The following is a 14,393-nucleotide window of genomic DNA, read 5'->3' as shown; positions in this document are numbered from 1 at the left end:
TAAGGAAGCTTTAACATTTATAATCTGTGAATTTGTTTTGTTTTTTTTTTGTCAAAATATACTTTCCATTGTATTCAAAATACAATATTTGAAAGGGATTCTTTTCTTCGAGAAATGTCAAAAGTGAGTATTATTCGAGAAAAATTATAATCTGACCGAAGGTCATGTAAAATATCCTTGAAAACATTCAAAAATTAACACTCCAATAGAGAAAGATCTGTAACATTAAAACTTGCAATATTCACTATTTTATTAAAATTCACACAATTAAAGCACAGAAAGTGCACAAAAAGTGCACACTTTAAGAACCTTCATTGTATTTGTCATACAACTCTCAGCATTCTAGTCAGTATAACAAAGCCAAGTTCCAAACTAAACTGAAGGTCACAAGCAAACTAAATAAATGTAATCATTTTCTCATAGTACTAAACTTATTTGTAATGGCTAGGATTGGATTAAAGACAACCTGTAGGGTGTGTTTGACCATAGGATTGACCATGGACATTCAAACAATCTGATTTTGCTACTCCTCCTCTTCCATTGTAAGCCAGGTTTATATTCTGCAGCTTAAACTCTGAACATGGCACTTTGCTGCTGCATTGGATGTTTAAAGCTATTGGAGTACTCGATTCCCCCCATATGTTTCGGAAGGTCACGTTCTTGATTTCAATCGACGACTGTGCCTGTCAGTCGATTTTACAAGTTTTATGAGCATCTGCAGACATAAAATACGAGTGTCTGATAACGGTGACCTAGTTAATAAAAATGTACCTTGTTGTTACAATTGCGACTAGGGCAATAATGTTGATCAATGATGATTGGATTATCAGCATTCTTCATGTGGAGATCCTCAAACATGAAATTACTGACTAAGCCAGGGACAGATGGTGCCCATGTTTTGATCCTCACGCCATTTTGAGTACCGATAAAAGTACAGTTTCTGACATGCAATCCAGTGACACCGCTGTTACTTTGATCTCCGAGGTTCTGTCCAAGGCTACCAACACTAATGCCATGGCCAGGTCCACAAGTAACATCTGCAATTTCCACATTTTCAGTGCCACTAAGCATGGACACACAATCGTCGCCCGAGGCTATGCTGCTGTGCAGGAGTTTGATGTCTTGAGATTCGGCTATACATATGCCATCTGTATTTGGACTGTTCTCTGGAGCTGTAATTTTGATTCCACTCATTATAACTTTCTGGCTACTAAATAGTTTCAAGTGAACACTTTTGCTGTTTATGAAATTCAAGTTGCTGATCTCCACAAATTTGACAAAATTGAAAACCATTGACTGTAAGATATAAAAGAGAATAGTTAAGTTGATGTATTGAAATACAAAGCAGGACATTATTTACCAAGAATATGAAAAACAGAGAAATAGCAAAAATAAAATCACCGGAAGTCACTTTTTGGTTTCAAATTATAGTAATTTTAATATGAATTTTTTTAAAATATCCTAACTTTTTTAAATTTTTGTTGCGATTTTACAATTTTCTGATTTTTTTTACAAAAATACGGAATCAACCAAAATCAAGCAGACATGCAAGTAGTTAAATCGAATTTTTTTGGTTGCATTTGAGGTTGTATGAGATCCTAATCGAGCCTCTATTAATTTTAATTTTGTTATGATAGATATATTTTTCTTATTAATATTCAATATTTTTTATATATTATTTATTTATTAGCGAATCGAATTCGAGCTGAACTCGAACGGAACCAATCATATTTCGAATTAATGTTAATATTTAGTGAAATTAATTTGAGCTTTCGACCCGAACTCAAGCCTACTGAACCTTTTACGAGCCGAACTTCGAATTTGAAATTGAAAGCTCGGTCGAGCTCCAGCTCGAGTCCGAACTATTTTAATCGTGTTCGAGCCGCGCCTGACAGTGTTCGGCTCAACTCAACTCGGCTCGATTATACCTACGAGCATGAACAAATAAATTTAATCATATTTGAACACTTACAATAGCACGAGGCTGGCCGGTTTTACTCCAAACAGAAGCACCTTGACCATCCACAGTACCACCTCCTCCTACCAGCAACCGATCAACGTACTGAAAACTAATCCAAGTATCCGACGAAACACCAGGTGAAGCCTTGAGATCACCAACAATCCTCACCGCAGTGAAACCTCTGCACGGTCCGATAAAATCAACAGTACTGAGCCTGAATATTCCCTTTGGTATATGCATCACACTGTTGCCATTCCATTGGCATGCATCATCCCATGCTCTTAAAAATTGCTGCAAAAAAAAAGAACAGTTAGCCCCCTTTAACTTACGGTATCAAGAACAAACGTATGTTACAGCATACCGTACCTTAGAGTTCTCGGCCTTTCCATTGGCCACAGCACCGTAGCTTGTAACATCGAAAAAACGAGCACTGGAGGCACCTTGAGCAGTACCACAAGAGCAACTCAACATGAGAACAAGTTGAAAAACTGCCACAAGAATCACCATTGATGATGCAGCCATTGGTTGGACTCGAATAACTCTTTGTTCAAGTATTCGAGAATAATTAGCACGTATTTATAAATGAAGGGTGTGCACATAGATGTAATTCTGGAATTTTGCACAATTGTAAGAGTAGTACTAGGTATCCCAAATATTTTTCCAAAAAATTTACCAAATAACGTGTCTAACATATGGCTGATTTTGATTTGTGGGCGCATATAAATGCACGCGGGGTCTCATATTATTATTACTAATGTTGCCAAATATTGATACGACACATCAGATTTGGAAAATTTTTTGGTATAAAAATTTGAGGTCTCTAGTATTTTGGTAATTGCTAAAAGTCAATAATTGATTTTGTTTCCATGATTTATCAGAAACGATAATCTGATTGATTTGCCGCCAATATTATTACAATAAATTTCCATAACATCAAAGGATTTGGCGATTTGGAGATGCGACGTGATTTTATAAGAATCTTGTTTGTTTTTGTGCTGACGAAACTTTGCATGGGACATTCTAATCCTTGTATTAAATTCAATTAAATAAAATAAATTCATCTTCTAGTGTTAAGTACAGTCAAATTACGCGAAATAAATCACTTTCTGTAAATTTAAAATAATAATGTTCTCTCTTGTTAGTCACTCCTTTCTTGTTCCCCAAGAACTTACCTCTGTATAAACTAGAAAATGAAAATGACTCTCACTTCCAGGCAAGTTAAGATTGTCAAATATCTGAATTATTAAAAATAACATAGGTTTAAAATTATTTAATGAGCTAGGTACTTTTTAGGGAATTTATCAAAAATTATATATTTTTTAAATTATTTGTGATTTTATCGATTCCTGATTTTTTTTACAAAAATACTATTTTTTTAAAATATTCGAAAAAAGGTTACATTTATTTTGAGCTTTAGATTACATTTCGTTTTGCATTGTATATTGCATTTTCGACCACAAATTATATGGTTACACATTTGCGGAACATATTTTCACAAATATTTTTTAAATTCAAATAAATTGCAAACGTGATTACAAAATGGTTTCAAAGTTAAAAAGCGTATTTTTGTAAATGTATTTAAAAAATGATAGTACTAAAAAATTATAAAATTTAGGTATTTATGAAAAAACTCCTAATTTTTATTGGTGAAAATTTTTGTCCATAAAATTTATCCCGTGCCCACATAAAAACTGTATATCATATGTAGTACATTCATATAGATCATAATTTGAGTGGGTTTTAAATAAATAATTTAAATTCATGTTCGATTCATTTAAAACTCTAAATAAAAATTGTATTGAATTATTTTTCAACAAGTTCATACTCCCTCCGTCCCGACCAATTGTTTACATTTGGTTTGGGCACGGAGTTTAAGAAATATGTATAAAGTAATGAAAAAGAGAAAGAAAAGTGAGTGAAGTAGTTAAATCCATTGATTTTTAATGTATAAAAAGGAGATAGTGGAGTAAAAGTAGCGTGAAAAAAGGAAAAAAATGGAGAAGTAGTGGGACCTATTTACTATTTTTGGTAAGTTTTAAAATGTAAAGAATTGGATAGAACATCTTAAAAAGGAAAGTGTAAAGAATTGGTTGGGACAGAGGGAGTACGTATTTATGAAAAAATAGAATGCATCAAATCAGGTTTGAGTTTATACTGATGGTTTATCATATTTCGAGTGTTGTTATGAACAAAAATCTCGGTGAAATGGATACCTAAGTATCGGTGGCAAGTTAAAATACCGTGAGATGCCTTGTAACTTGCAAGTAGGAAAAATATCTTTAGCTTCTGAGATTATTTTTGTAATTTTTATGGTAAAAATCTCTTTTGAGAATAAGGGGATAATTAGTGAGATTAAAAAGTGTAATTGAAAAAATTAAACTACCCCTATTTTTAATTTTTACATAAAAAAATGTGCTTTCAGAAAATCGAACTCGAGATATTTCATTCACCTATACAACCTTGTACCACTAAACCATAATGTTACATATGCTTTTGATCATACACATAATATGTAAGTGTGCTAAATAAATATTTTATTTAACTTTAAAGATAGTTACCTGAATTCGGCAAAAAAAAAGATAGTTACTTGAATATTTGTACAGTTAGTTTTAAAGAATTAAATTCCGGATACAAAATTAGACATATTACATAAATTAATTATTATTTTATTTATTAATCTTTTTTTAGTTTGAAAATGTATCTCATATATTTTTAACATATTTTATTATTATAAAAAGTAAATTAAAATATACATATATAATTTTTAAAGAAAATATTGAAAATAGAAACACTTATATATAAATAATCTATAATGGTATTACATATTTAGATGAGTTCAAATTATAATGAGTCAAAGCATTTCATTTTATTTCGAATTTGAAATCAGAACTTGGTCCATTCTTCAAAAAATACTCAAAATTTGACTATATGACCCGGCCGAAAAACATCGTCACGTTATATGTTTAGTAAATTTAAATTACAAGTTCGGCGATAATATCTTACCAAGAATGTGATTTTTTTAGATATCTTATGTTAATATAAATTAATGTGTTTGAGGTGTTTATAAGATCAAGTCAATTGATTATTTATATTAAAATTACTAAATTCACTAGTAGCGCATTATTATTTTTGGGACTTGTCCCGATTTTAAAAATATTCTAAATTTGATATGAGATCTCACGAGATTTTTTAAAACTACGATGATATATTAAATCGATTTTTTTTTTCACTTTAAAAACTAGCTTTTTAAAAAGAATTCTTCTAGATAAATAATATTCATTGATCAAGATAATATTGTACAAATATTTTGAATTATTTTTATATTTTTAATTATTCAAATAAAATTTATATATATACTATATTGTAACATTTGATTCAATGCATTTTATACTATTTAAAGAAAAAATATATATTGTTCAATAATCTGAATGAATTAACCAGTTCAACTGATCTTTATAAAATTTTATCAAAATGGAAAATATTTAATTTTAGGAAAATAGTATACAATGTTATCAAATTATTATATGAAGAAATATTAGAGTAGTAATGAAAGGAACTTAAAAACGGTTTAAGTAACGATATAATTATAATTTTTCCTTCGAATCCTTGAAAAAAAATCATGAATATCAATAATAAGTCTTTATAATATATAATTTATTTTAATGTTACAACCATGATTGATACTCAGTTGCGTAAAAACTAGATATATATTGTTTGTCAGTGATAATATGAATACCATATATAAATTATTGTAATTTATTTATTACATAATTTTAATTTCTGAATAATTATAAATGCATGTTATTTAAGTAATCATTTGTCTCACTAGATGTTAACAATGATTATACATGTACATAAATCAGATATTTAGCATATAAATAATTGAAACCATCGTAATTTACTAAGAAATGTAACATACGACAATTTACATGCCGACACACACACATATAACTTAATGTTACTTTGATAACCGTAGTGTAAATAAAAAACTAACTCACATTTTTCCATGCATACATACGTTGAATTTCAAAAACTAACCTTTTTCATTAAAATCAACTTTTATATTAACAATAGTGTAAATTTTAAATTATTGTATATTATGATTGCAAGTCATCCTGACTTCAATTATGCATTTTTTATCTTTTTAAATTGAGTATGTTAATTGTAAGTTAGTAGTGAACTCAGTAATAATATAGACCAATACATATAGTTTATTTAAATAAAATTCAAATTTTTTGGTTAACTCTGCATTCAACATATTTGTTATTTTTTAACTTTTAATTTGTAAACATACTAACGACATTGTACAGATTAAGTATAATCGTTTCGCTTTAAACGTACACTACTACCATATTTATATTCATTCATTAAATACAAATTATACAACACAAACAAGAATATATATATATATATATATATATATATATATATATATATTTGCCTAATGAGTTATATTTGAAACGTTGTGTAATTTGGTATTGTCTTTTATGAAAATAATACACATCGATAAACAATCAACTTGTATTTGATATATGTTAGACATTGTATAACATTTACAAATAAGAAACAATTAAGAACATTATAATTGCATGATGCATAAAAAAATTCTAGAAAATGACCCGTGCCTCGCACGAGTTATTATGCTAGTTGTTATTGGTTCTGCTACTATATGACAAATGGATGGCTGAGGGTCCTTTTAGCATCTTGTGTTTTTGATAGAAAAATGGTTAAAATGGGCCTATTGGATAATGCTAAAATAGAAGATTTTCTGATACACGTGAAATTTAAAGGCTCGATAGATATGTATTATATTCTAACTGACAAAACAAATGGGACAGTCCCTTTACAAATGAGACAGGGTATGAGACAGTCTCTTTTAACCGCAGTAAGAAAATAACGGTAAAATAAATGCAGTATGCTGTAAACTGAATAAAGTCAAAAATACCAGAAGTTTTCACTTGGTTCGGCCCTTATACCTAGTCTATGGCCTACATCCAAGTCCCTATGCCAATTAGCATGGAGAATGTATTATATCAACTTTAATAAAAGAACTTACAATCTTTTCCTTGATTACAAATATAGCACTTGAAAGAAACCCTTTCCTAAGTTAGCCTTGTTACCTAGCCCACTGCTATTCCTTAGCCTTCTAGCTACCTTGCTATGCTTTGAAATCAAGTCTTGCCACAACCCGACACAAAGTTGATATGAATACACGAGTACAAGAATAAACAAATTGATTATAACTCACACTCTATTTTGTTCGACTGGATTTATATTTGGAGAAAAATGAACAAGAAAATATATCAGATGATAAGAGATAGACGTGAAAGCATTAGTCCAAATATGAAATACTCGAGTTGTATTTATAGACAAAGTCTAACAGATTTTGTTTTCAAACAAGTGATGAGATAAACGTTATCAAGAACGGTTTTGAAAACATTTGAAGAAGTCCTGAAGATAATAATCTGTTAGAGTGTTTGGAAATGGATAAACTTAGTTAAAGATAAATATTTGAAAGATTCAAACTAAGTTTAAGATAGGGTTTGTTCAGAAGAAGTTTATATCCAATCAAACTAAGATGTACATTAAAACCCTAAACCTTATCTGCTAGAATGTCTCTGGAAACTGCAAAGCATTAATCTCGGGTTTGATTATGTTGCAATCTTGTTGAATTATTCTGTTGTAATAATCCCATTCTGTTATATTTGGATCATCATCAGAAACCTTGTAAGCCAATATTCTCTCCCTTTTATGATGATGACAAATTGCCCCCCTATAAAAAACACTTTAAGCCCTGGAGGAAATAATTAGTAGCAACAGAATATATAACAGATATGATATGAATGCAACAGTGCGAATGAGACAACCAAATGAGACTCAATATATCATATTAATGAGATACTAAGATATGTTATGAAAGAATAAGACAGTAAGCATATAATATAATGAGACAATCCCAATTATATAAAAACTTAATAAACCCAGCTAAAGAATAACCCACCCATTCAACCAGGGTGTCCAGTTGTCTTTAAAAAACATCTAGAATCATTCATCAAACCAACATAAACCAGAATCATTCATCAAACCAACATAAACATGGAATCATTCATAAAACCAACATAAACATAGTCTTAAACAGAAACAAGCAGTTAAAATCCCCCCCCCCTTCATCATCGTAAAAGGGGTCAGTCTGAGTCATCTGAAGAAGATAAATCAACCTGAGTCTTCCCTTTACCCTTGCCAGAGCCTGAAGGCTTGTCCTTTACAGTTGGATAAACTGGTGCAGATCCATATTCAGAGAAAAGCTTGTCGAATGCATCCTGTGTCGGAGCCTTGCTGTCTCTTTCTCGAAGCCATTCAAAAATTTTATCCCTGTATTCTTCCCTTATCGTACCAAAAACAGAGGGTGGAGGAATGGCTGAAAGGGGCATAGGAGCAGTTATCTCTTCCAACGTGTAGTCTCTGATCCAATCACGCTTCTTGTGCCAGTACATTTTCCCTTTGTCCTGCATTGAAGATAGCTGTTGTGACACAAATTTTGTTTCTGAACCCAGTTTGAAAAACAACTTCACAAATTCTTTCTCCCAGGCTTTTATCGTGGACACCATACCCTCTTGGAGGATTCCGAACTCAAAGTCCAAAGTCTTAGAAATCTTAATATCATGAGTGTGCAAAACAGAAAGTTTGGCATTAATCGAATCCAGAGAAGAACAACCATATTTCTGAAATAATTCGTATGATGCTTGCATCATACTGACCTGTGACGTTAGTGAACCAAGAGTCTTAACAGACACAAAATGTTGATTAAGATTAGCCAAAGCAGCAGAATTCTCATTTAATTTAATCAATAAGATATTTAGCAAAGTATTTGTGGGTTGATCAAAGGGGTCCGACGCGTAATTCGGTGACTTAGGAATACCACCAAAATTCTTATGAGTTTCATCAAAAGACAATTCATTTGACTCAGACAAGACCAAGCTATTTGTAGTTAACACTGACAAATCGAAAATAATACTAACCTTCTCAATTTTAACAGAATCAACAGACACACAAAAATACTGAAAAAGTTTAGTCAACAAAGAGGGGTAGGGCAAATGCATCGACTCATGAGTCGAACAATGACTCATGTTTTTTATTATCAAAGAAGCAACATTACTGGGAGCCTTTCTAACAAACATGGACAACAAAATGGAATCTTGAAATGTCACTCGATCTCTACCGCTTTTACGAGGCAAAAGGTTTATATGAAACAATTTAAACAATAACAAACAAAGTGGGGCTAGATCAGATACCGAAGGTTTTACGGAGACGTCAATAAAATTCTCCCCAACAATAGTCTTAAGCTGTTCCTCATACTGTAGTCCCGGAACATCCATGAACGTTTGGTGTGTGGTGAACGGACACACCCCTTGATCAGATAACCCTCCTATCTTGGCAAGCATATCGGCCTTGAAAACCATGGGAGTCCCTCGAACATTCGAATACACCAAACCATTTTGAAGTGACTGAAAATTGGTATAAAACTCTCAAACGAGTTCTGGGTAGACAACTTCGGCCGGTGATAAAAGCGATTTACATCCTTGAAACTTGAACAATTCAAGAACTCCAATACGAGTTAGCAACTCGACATCACACAGTCGTTCTTTTAAAATCAGTTTGACCATGATCTTTGAAGACCCAGGTGTGCATGCACAGGCGAAGACTCACGGGAATCGCGACTTGATACTTCCGATTCGGCTTTGGTGACCCGGCGACGCTTCGAGCTTGAGGCATGAGCACTAGAGGGCCGAGGTGCGGCTGAACGAGAACGAGTGTTTTGGGTGTTTTGTCTAGCCATTGGAAGGTGAAAGGTTAAAAGAGAAAGAGAGAGCCGATTGGGGAAATATGAAAAAGAAGAAGAAATAAAAATAAAGATATATAAATATGAGAAGACAGGAAGTTAGAAGTGGAAGTGGAAACAAAAAGGAAGAGAAAAGAGATGTACTAAGATAGAAGTACATGCACGAGATACGAGGAGATGATAAGTCATATCAATTAGATAGCCTAAATCTATTTGCATGCCACACGGAGAAACACACGGACTAAAAATAATAAAATAATTATAAAACCAACACAAAATCACAGACATAAATACATGTAATAATTATGCATGAATACAGAACTATATTCCCTAATAAAAACAAGAATAAAAGATACCATAAAACACATAAATATCATGAAATAATTCATAAATAATCACGTTAAAAAAAATTACAGGGAACACATACCTGATTCACGACGCATTATACAAAAACGATCTTAGCTAAGGGCTTAGTGAAAATATTTGCACGCTGTTTCTCGGTAGATATATAAATGAGCTCAATGTTACCTTTAGAAACATTATCTCGTAGAAAATGGTGACGAACATCAATATGCTTAGTACGAGAATGCATGACAGGATTTTTAGAGATATTAACTGCAGAAGTATTATCACAATAAATAGGAATGTTTGTATAAAAAATACCAAAATCCTGCAATGTTTGTTGCATCCATAAAATTTGAGCACAATAACTTCCAGCTGCAATGTACTCTCCTTCAGCTGTAGAAAGAGCTACAGAGGTTTGCTTTTTTCTATGCCATGTAACCAAACAATCTCCTAAAAATTCACAAGCACTACTTGTGCTTTTTCTGTCAACCCGTGACCCTGCATAGTCAGCATCTGAAAAACCGATTAAGTCAAAGGAATAGGAACTAGGATAAAATAATCCCAAGTTACTTGTACCCTTTAGATATTTAAAGATACGTTTAACGGCATTCAAATGTGATTCCTTAGGTTGAGACTGAAAACATGCACACACGCATACACTATACATAATGTCAGGTCATGAGGCAGTTAAATATAACAATGAACCAATCATACCCCGAAATTTAGTGACATCTACAGGTGTACCTTGTTCATCCTTTGTGAGCTTAACTGAAGTACTCATTGGAGTCGATTTAGGTGTGACATGTTCAAGTCCAAACCTTTTGAGTAGATCCTTGGTGGATGAATCTTCCTGCATTAGTATAATTAATTTGCAAACCTAGAAAGTACTGCAATTCACCCATCAAACTCATATCAAATTCCTTATGCATGCAGTCAGAAAACCACTTACACAAAGATTCATCAGAAGATCCAAATACTATATCATCTACATAAACCTGAACTAAAAGAAAGTTATCACGTTTATGAAATATAAAGAGAGTTGGATCGAGTGTACCGCTAGTGAAGCCATTGTTTACAAGAAACTGACTGAGACGTTTGTACCAACAACGAGGGGACTGTCTCAATCCATAGACAAATATCTCGAGTCTGTAAACATAGTTAGGGTACTTTTCATGAATAAAACCTGGAGGCTGCTTCACATATAGTTCTTCCTTAAGATAGCCATTAAGAAAAGCGCTCTTGACGTCCATCTGATATAGCTAGAATTTCTTGTGAGCTGCAAATGCCATAAGTATTCGAATAGCTTCCAGACCAGCTACAGGGGCATATGTGTGGCGCCCCAAAATCCGGGGTCAGGGATCTCGGAGGCCACGCCATCTCAATCACTAAATACCATTATAAACCACATATCTCACATCACAATATATAAATACTCACACTTTACGACCCCACATTTATTATACACACACACACACTTACAGGTTATTGTCTTGGAAACGAACCATTCATAACTAGAGTAATTCAAACCATAATGTTATTCCTAGTGGACTAACAATGAGATTTACAGAAGGGGGTTTGAATGTAAATCTCAAAACTTTTTCAAGTTTTGAGCAGTTTTAAAGGCTTTGTGTTCAAGATAAACAAGTGTGTGAATTGCTTTAAGCTAATACAGACAGATATATATTCAAGCACTAATGTAAAGAACACAACAGACCTTAAAAAATTTTCTGGTGGATTGTTGTTCCACCAGAGATGGTATTTCAGAAAATCTGTGATTCAAGATGTTGATCACAGCTGCGTCCTAGTACAAACTAGATAATTTTTCTCTCAAGATTTTTCTAAACAGCACTGGAAAAAATTCTTTTCTAATTACTAGCTGCTACTTGGTTTATATATCACCAAGTGTACAAGTGAAGACAAAGATAAAAATACAATAATAAAATGAGTTCTCCACTTGTTTCTTCTCCATATCACTCAAGTACTTTGTTGACTATTGCCTCTTTGTACTAGAGTAGAACGGCTGCTTTTTCTGATGTTCCTAAAATTAGGCTTCCACATTTCAGTTATCTCTGTCAACCCATGTGCCTCTGTCTGCTGTTACAACTACCACTTATCAACTGCTATTTAACAGAACATCCGTTGAAGCCTTCATCCGTTGATGGCTTTATCCGTTGATGTGTTAGCAGTTGAAGCTCTATCTGTTGAAGCTTTAGAGACATCCGTTGAAGCTTTGTTTCTCATCCGTTGAAGGTCTTTAAGACATCCGTTGATACCACTTCATTTATACAAAATTATAAGGCATAAAATATTTACAATTGGCCTTCCTATTTGCATATCTTCTAGTAGTCAACATGACTTATATTTTCTCTCAACTTCTAAGAATTATATCTTAAATACAGAGACTGAAATATGTTACAATACTAGACTTATTTCTAAGTAAAGCTGCACCATCAACGGATAGCCAAAGTGGTCTTATCCGTTGAGGCTACAAACACTAAACTTCTACTTAAGTGTTTTGTTAAACATATCATCAAACTAATGCACATATATTCCTAACAATCTCCCCCTATTTATGTCTATAAGAATTGTAGACATAAATTCAGGGTTAACTTGATGATAACAAAACACTTAACAAATATATGAATTGAAACTAAGTAGAAATTTAAAAGTGCTGCAAAAGTGTATGTACTAGGAGGTAATTGAAGATTTACAGAATTTCCAAGGGTGCTCCTCTAGTCTGAGCAAATCATCTTTTTCTTCTTTGTTCCCTTGTTTTCTTTCCTAGCCCTCTGTCATTTTCCTCAATTTGGAGTTGGAGTTGTCTGTAGAATTCAGCTTCATCTTCATCACTGATATCCAACTTAGATTGCATTTCTTTGAGAGTTTCATTGCTGGCAATCTTGAGTTGGTCTTCAAGTCTGAAAAATCTTCTGACTCCTTTATCATCTCTAAATTCCATCAACCAATGAGGTGATTTGTGGATTGTAAATCCCCTTTCTTGAATGAGTAAAGTTCTGGGCAAAGCATTGGGCTCCCTCCAAGTTTTCCTTATGTTGGCAATCTTGTTGAGAATTTCAGTCTTGGCAGTCCTGGTAAAGCCAGAATCCTTTTGTATGGCTGAAAAGACTCTGATCAAGGTAGAGTAGCCTTCATTCAGAATCCTGTGGAGAGGCCATGTTCTTTCCCCAGCTCCTTTGTATCTGAACACCAATCTCTCTGGTAGCTGTCTGTAGGCAGCTATTCCCCTTACATCCTCCAGCTCATCCAGATAGAGTTCAATGTCTGAAATTTCTTTTATGTCACAGATGTGAACATAATCATCTTTAGAAATGGGTGGCTTAGGCTTAGGTTTTTGTTTTTGAGTGAATTTCTTAGAGGTTAGGGGAGGTGTAGATTTGGATTTTCTTTTCTGTTTCTTTGGTAGTGGAAGAGTGGTTAAAAAGGTAGGCAATTTGATGGTGTCCCAATTAATAGGTTCCTCTTTTGGGATGATTAGTTCACCATGGATGTTTATAGTGGGATCAGCAACAAAGGGTTCAGGTATGGAAGGTAGTGGTTTAGATATTGATTTAGTTTCTTCAGTGTTATCTTCACTCCTTCTATGTGCCTTGGCCTTTCTTCTGTTTCCCTTCTGCCATTCCTCTATTTCCTCCATACTCTCACCAAATATAGTCCCAAAAACCTCATCTAGGTTTGCAATCTTGTCTTCACCCCTGACTTCAATTCCTTTCTCTCCTTCAACTTGACTTGACTTTAGCTGTTGTTCAAGCTTTGCTTGTTCTCTTTTGTCAGCCTTGAGTTTTTCAGCTTCTTTATTCAATCTTTTGGTTTCTTCCCTCTTGGCCTTTGGAAATTTGGGATGTCCTTGCATCACACAGATACTCTTTCCCTCTCTAAAGATAATGGCCATGTTCATTCTTTCAACTATGTCCTTAGTCTCCTTGTGCTTTTTGATGTTAGCACCCAAAACTTTATCTTCATCAGGCTTTGGAAGAGGAAAGTCCACTTCTTTCATCTGAGCAAAGTCTAGGGGGTTCTTTGTGGAGTCCTTGCTGGATCTAGTGTTGGGCTTGAGAACTATAGGTTTTAGATTCTTGAAAGAAGTCTCTCCAACCTTATTCCTCTTTTCTGGCTTGTGCTCCATAATGATTGGTTCAACCTTTGTGCTATGTTTCACAGATATTGATTTATCTTGTGTTGAGCCAAACACTTGTTGCACCCTTTCATCAATTCTCCTCCTTTGCTCTT

General features: G+C 33.3%; 1 protein-coding gene across 1 annotated transcript; it reads right to left on the bottom strand.

Moving 5' to 3' along the window:
• Positions 1 to 422: 422 nt before the first annotated feature.
• On the bottom strand, positions 423 to 2,482 carry LOC141692099 (exopolygalacturonase-like). The gene is made up of 4 exons (XM_074496838.1): positions 2,327 to 2,482; positions 1,973 to 2,251; positions 772 to 1,296; positions 423 to 683 (listed from the first exon to the last, which is right to left on the bottom strand). The coding sequence occupies exons 1-4, from the start codon at positions 2,480 to 2,482 to the stop codon at positions 456 to 458; spliced, it is 1,188 nt and encodes a 395-aa protein (XP_074352939.1). The 3' UTR covers positions 423 to 455.
• Between the last annotated feature and the right edge of the window lie 11,911 nt (positions 2,483 to 14,393).

Source organism: Apium graveolens, chromosome 10, assembly GCF_009905375.1.
Source record: "Apium graveolens cultivar Ventura chromosome 10, ASM990537v1, whole genome shotgun sequence".
NCBI classification, from domain to species: domain Eukaryota; kingdom Viridiplantae; phylum Streptophyta; class Magnoliopsida; order Apiales; family Apiaceae; genus Apium; species Apium graveolens.
This window is presented reverse-complemented; position numbering and strand designations above follow the sequence as displayed.

What these genes read in the sequence shown, in the direction of transcription:
- LOC141692099 (XM_074496838.1), bottom strand. Translation starts at nt 2,482, where the DNA reads ATGGCTGCATCATCAATGGTGATTCTTGTGGCAGTTTTTCAACTTGTT. An exon ending in GAAAGGCCGAGAACTCTAAG is followed by an intron (nt 2,252 to 2,326) that starts GTACGGTATGCT and finishes TTTTTTTTGCAG; the next exon opens with CAATTTTTAAGAGCATGGGA. An exon ending in GTCGCAATTGTAACAACAAG is followed by an intron (nt 684 to 771) that starts GTACATTTTTAT and finishes ATCGACTGACAG; the next exon opens with GCACAGTCGTCGATTGAAAT.